The 4,884-nt window shown below is 40.6% G+C and overlaps 1 protein-coding gene across 1 annotated transcript in view; it reads right to left on the reverse strand.

Annotated features, from left to right (window-relative positions):
- Window positions 1–1,030: 1,030 nt before the first annotated feature.
- Window positions 1,031–4,884, reverse strand: part of LOC111269103 (multidrug resistance-associated protein 1) — a 15,126-nt gene continuing 11,272 nt past the window's right edge. The window contains exons 16-20 of the mRNA XM_086971976.1: window positions 4,456–4,827; window positions 3,895–4,041; window positions 3,157–3,369; window positions 2,426–2,748; window positions 1,031–1,290 (exon numbers count right to left, since the gene is read on the reverse strand). Of these exons, the coding sequence (XP_086828102.1) occupies window positions 1,128–1,290; window positions 2,426–2,748; window positions 3,157–3,369; window positions 3,895–4,041; window positions 4,456–4,827 (1,218 nt within the window). The 3' untranslated portion in view covers window positions 1,031–1,127. The remainder of the gene's footprint in view (window positions 1,291–2,425; window positions 2,749–3,156; window positions 3,370–3,894; window positions 4,042–4,455; window positions 4,828–4,884) is intronic.

Consider the following 4,884-nt stretch of genomic DNA (forward strand, 5'->3'; position numbering starts at 1 on the left):
GATTGTGATCGTTACTTGCGGTAGTTTCACCCTTGTCTAATCTTAAAATCTAAAAATCTTCAATCTAAAATTAACGAAACAACTATACTATATAAACTAGACAATCTAGCTATCGTCTAAAATATGCTTACCATTTCAAAGAGGTTCGCTCCACATCATCCAGTCATACAGCGAAATAATCCCACAGGTTTAGAAATGTATCTCACTGAAGTTTCTTCTCATGTACTGAAGATTGCATTATACGATCGTACGCTAAGGTACTTCAAGTGTGGCGCCTTTTACCATAACCAAGTGTACTTTTAGCCGTTGAAACATTGAGGTAGACTAGACCGACAACGTAACTTCAGCCATGACTTGCCGTACCGGGGTAACTAAATGGATATGCAGTAGAAAAATTGCTAACTGCCCCGGCTGGCTGGAGCCCGTAATGGTGCAATACCAAAATGCTAAATTTTGGGGCCACCCAGTGTTCTGGGCATAGACTGACATCGTTGCGTGCTAGAAACCAACCGCCTAATATAACAAGGTCAAATATCTATGTCAAACTAGGTTAGAATACGCGCCCTGTATATGAGTTACGCTGATCCATACTATTCTCGGTTCAGCCACCTTTGTTCAAGTAGCACGTTTGTGTTCCGGCTTCCGTGTCACCTAAACGAAGCTATTCGCTCGTCTGTAAACACCTTTTACCAGTTCATAACATAACATCGTACGCAACGTAACGTAGCAAATAGGGGGGTGGTAGGATTAATTCGTGTCAGGCGTTCTCTTATACGCTTTCTGTAGAACCCTATCTAATATATGAGTACGCTCATTTGCTTCGCCGTTATTTCGACCATATATTGTTGATTCTGTGACGGTGGCACTGCTGGGCAGTGAAATTCTGTTCCAGTCAATATCTACCCTTGGTGCTGCGTATTGTCACCCCGTTCTGATTACTGTTTTACAGTATATAATTTCAGCTATGAGAAAGTTTTCTCACGAATACTGTTAGTTTATTAATGCAGTGTAATAAAATAACTACGCAGTAGAGAGTTGGTCGTTTCAGCCTTGAAAAAAACACCAGATTAGAAATTCGCCCGTAGAAAAACCATCGTCATTAGATTGAAACCGGACGAGCTTTTTGGCTATTCGATGTCCATTCGGCCGGCATCTTCGTCTCGGTGAAAATGTTTGTCAGGGGCTAGATTGGCTTCTTTTACTAAGGCATAAAATAGACCAGTCTGCTTTTTTTGTAAATTTACTGGCGAATCGAACTCCGCTACGCGACCATTGTCAAAAACGATTATTCTGAAAATTTCAAATATACGAAGACGTAAGGCATAGCAAACCATCCATTGCAATGTTCCGCTATATAGTCTTAACGATAAAAAAAAAACGAGGAAAAAAAACGCAGATTATGGGTGCTAGCTACAAATTTGAAGTTGCTCAGTGTGAAATGGAAGAAGCGTTCATTCTATCATTTTGAAATGGTGCGCCACATCAAGGGCCATTGGTACTTAAAAAAAAAAATGGATTATAATGTCGCCATTCAGGCTTTTAGTAGACGGGTTGCAATGAGCCATGAAAAATTTAATTGCTTTAAGTTCCATCAATACAAATATATAAATATTGTACCAGTGAACGATATACTAGCAGCGTTAATTTGGGCCGTTGATTTAAAAGGTTCCAAGAGCGAGATATAAATGAAATCTCATAGCAGTTAATTTATCTCACAGTGTATCGTTATCAGCACTCAAGTCTGGCCATCTAAAAAAACTAGATCTGTTTACTTGTAAGGCAAAAAAACTTAACGAACTGATGCCGCATTATTTAAATGGGAATCCAAAAGGGAGAAGTATAGACACTTGCTTTTCGTTGCTCTCGCGCTAAAACAGTGATTCATCCTCATACCAAATTTGATTATGAACAGTATATTGATATTTTACTGTTATTACAGGCAATCACATTAGGATGCAGCTGCACTGACCTAACAACATTCCCAAGTAACTGCAAAGTTGCAAAAGCTGACGGTGCCTGTTGGGCCGTCTAATGCAGGCATTGTCCACTAACATTCGGATTTGCCCATCGCGGCTGAAACTTTACTTTGGGAGACGTAATAGAGAAACCGTACGAGAACACTCGACCTTATACCGTAAAGATCCACACACAGTCCTTTCCGGAGTTTTCTGTTATCTGCCATACTCACCAGACATTGCTCCAGAAGATTACCACATTTTTCAAATCCGGTAACTTATACACAGAAACCCTAACGCGATAGTTTTTCTCTTGAGATTTTCTAGACTCTAGTACTCTGGATTGCTACAATGACGGAATAAATAAGTTCCAATGGGCCGTATAGCTTCGTCTTCTCTTTCCGCTAATATAGCATATAAGAGGGGCAAATTGCTACAGACATGTAAAGTTAGTAAACGGTTTGAAGTACCTATCATAGTCGAGAATTGTGTTCAGTCGATGCGCAATAGTAAGTACGGTGCAGTGCTTGAACTCTTTTCGTATTGTCTCTTGTATAAGCTTATCTGTCGCCTGGTCAACAGCGGCCGTGGCCTCATCCATGACCAGGATGCGACTCTTCCGCAGCAACGCTCGAGCGAGGCACAGAAGCTGGCGTTGCCCCATCGAAAGGTTTGCTCCACCCTCTGTCACTAAGTAGCTTAAACCCTTTGATCCGTCACTGGCGGTAAGCTTGCCAACAAATTCTTTTGAGTGCGCTAACTCGAGCGCGCGCCACAGTTCCTTATCATTGAACTGTAAATCGCAAAAAAGAAATAATTCTTGTGCACTCGTTCAGACTGCTGCGGACTCAAATCGTGATCGTTAGGGCAAATGTGCCTCGGGAGCGCGCTACTCATATGTCATCTATGTATATATAGACTATCATATCTAGGAAGAACACTCCCCTCTCACCCGCACATACATACACGCTCCATATATTATATAAAATTTTATAGTGCAGATTTACGGAACCGCACCTATAAGTTACCCAGCCAAAAAGTATTGGGCAAACAAGCCACACATTATGTCGCATTCCCAAAGTTAGATGTACAATTTTGTCCTTTGGCCAAAAAGCAATACATATCCTGTAAGAGAAAGTACTAAATCAATTAACAGCTGAATGTGTCACTGGGCGGGTGTCACCGATAATCGAATACTGACCGAACGAAGCGGATCTAGGTTGAGCCGCAGTGAGCCTCGGAACAAGACAGGATCTTGCGGGATAATTGTTAATCTATGACGCAGGTCATGAAGGCCAATGAGGCCGATGTCGATGTTGTCAATCACGATTCTGCCTTTGGCTGCTTCGAGTACACGAAATAACGCTAAAGCTAATGAAGATTTTCCTGTTCCCGTTCGGCCCACGATGCCAACCTGTGTAGACATCACAATCCAACTTTCAATCCTATAGTGATTGTACAAAGCGGCAGCCTTTCAATTCTCGTAGCAACGGTTAGATAGACAACACTAATGTAATGGCACGTGACTTGCAAGCATGAAATCTCCATTATCAGAAATGGAAGTACCTTAGAGCTAATTTTAGCTCTAATTTTAATAATTTGTGTAGTTAGAATTAATTATATAGGTCGCCATTAACCGATACGATTAAAACATGTTGGAGATTGATGGTTTACAAAATTAATTTCGGAGAAGATTTTTTTAAATTTGAGGGTAACTTATGGGTAGCTGCGCTTGATCATAGAAAGTTATATATGTCATGTTTATATAATATCAGGTGTACATATATTTGCATATCACTTATTTCTGCCGTACCCTTGGGATACGCAATCACGACGATAGCATCTTGACGCTAGCACTGAACTGCGCTACACAAGAGACTTATTTAGGAATATATATTTTTTTTACTGATGCATGTACTTCTTAACGATCGTATTTTACCTTTTCTCCAGGATTAATGACGATTGATATCGACTTAAGGACAAGAGGAAGTCCTTCTCGATATCGTGTTGAGTAATTCTCAAACGCGATCCCACCATGTTCAGGCCATTCAGCAGGAATGTCTTGCTGTAATGTTTTCCACGGAGCCTGTATACGGTACGAAAGGTGTTAGCATTGTCGAAATGGTATCACAGACTATGTTTGCTATTCGAGGAAAACTACTGAACTGTCAGTATAGTATAGCTGGAAATATATAGTTTACGTAACAATCACGGTATCTCATGTAATGTGGAAGCTCGTACAGCCATCTACATTTGCCTAATGTCGAGTTTATTAGTTTATGCTATTGTTATTAGCGTTTTTTTTTTTATCAAAAAGTTGTCAGCGATGTCAGTCTATATTCAGCAAGTATATGTGGTATTGTTATTGAGTGAATCTGGGTCTAAAGCCCAGTCCAGGACAACATTGGGATTGTTTTACTAGTGACGCTCTTCGATACATCCAAATTGTTCCGATTAAGGAAAGCAAATGCCTCTGGCTGATCTCTTATCGCAGGAATACCTCACTTGGAAGATTAATATACTCGAGGAGGCGTTCCACGGAGACCAGACTAATCTCCATTTGCGAGTTGGTTCGTATGATACTATTAAGCATCATGGTAACTGAGAGCGAGTAGGTGAGAATCAAACCGACTTTTTCGCCATGTCCTTGAAATTGCTCATGATAGTAGACCATGACCAGTGACGCAAACAGGAGAATCAAACTACCACAGATTTCCAGTCGAACGGTCAACCATCTGCAGCAGGATAAACAATAGCACACAGCGTCATATTCGGCGGGCCTTAACCAGTAGAATTTCTGGAAAGACTCATTCCAAAAAGAAAAAAAAAAAAACAAAATGGATAGATCAATGCACTCGGGGATAACATGATCCTGCTTTCAAGCATATGTAGATAACGAGGTTTCTTGTCCGAATCTCTTCGATCTATT

This window comes from Varroa jacobsoni, unplaced genomic scaffold (assembly GCF_002532875.2).
Source record: "Varroa jacobsoni isolate VJ856 unplaced genomic scaffold, vjacob_1.0 scaffold_1354, whole genome shotgun sequence".
Classification (NCBI taxonomy): Eukaryota; Metazoa; Arthropoda; class Arachnida; order Mesostigmata; family Varroidae; genus Varroa; species Varroa jacobsoni.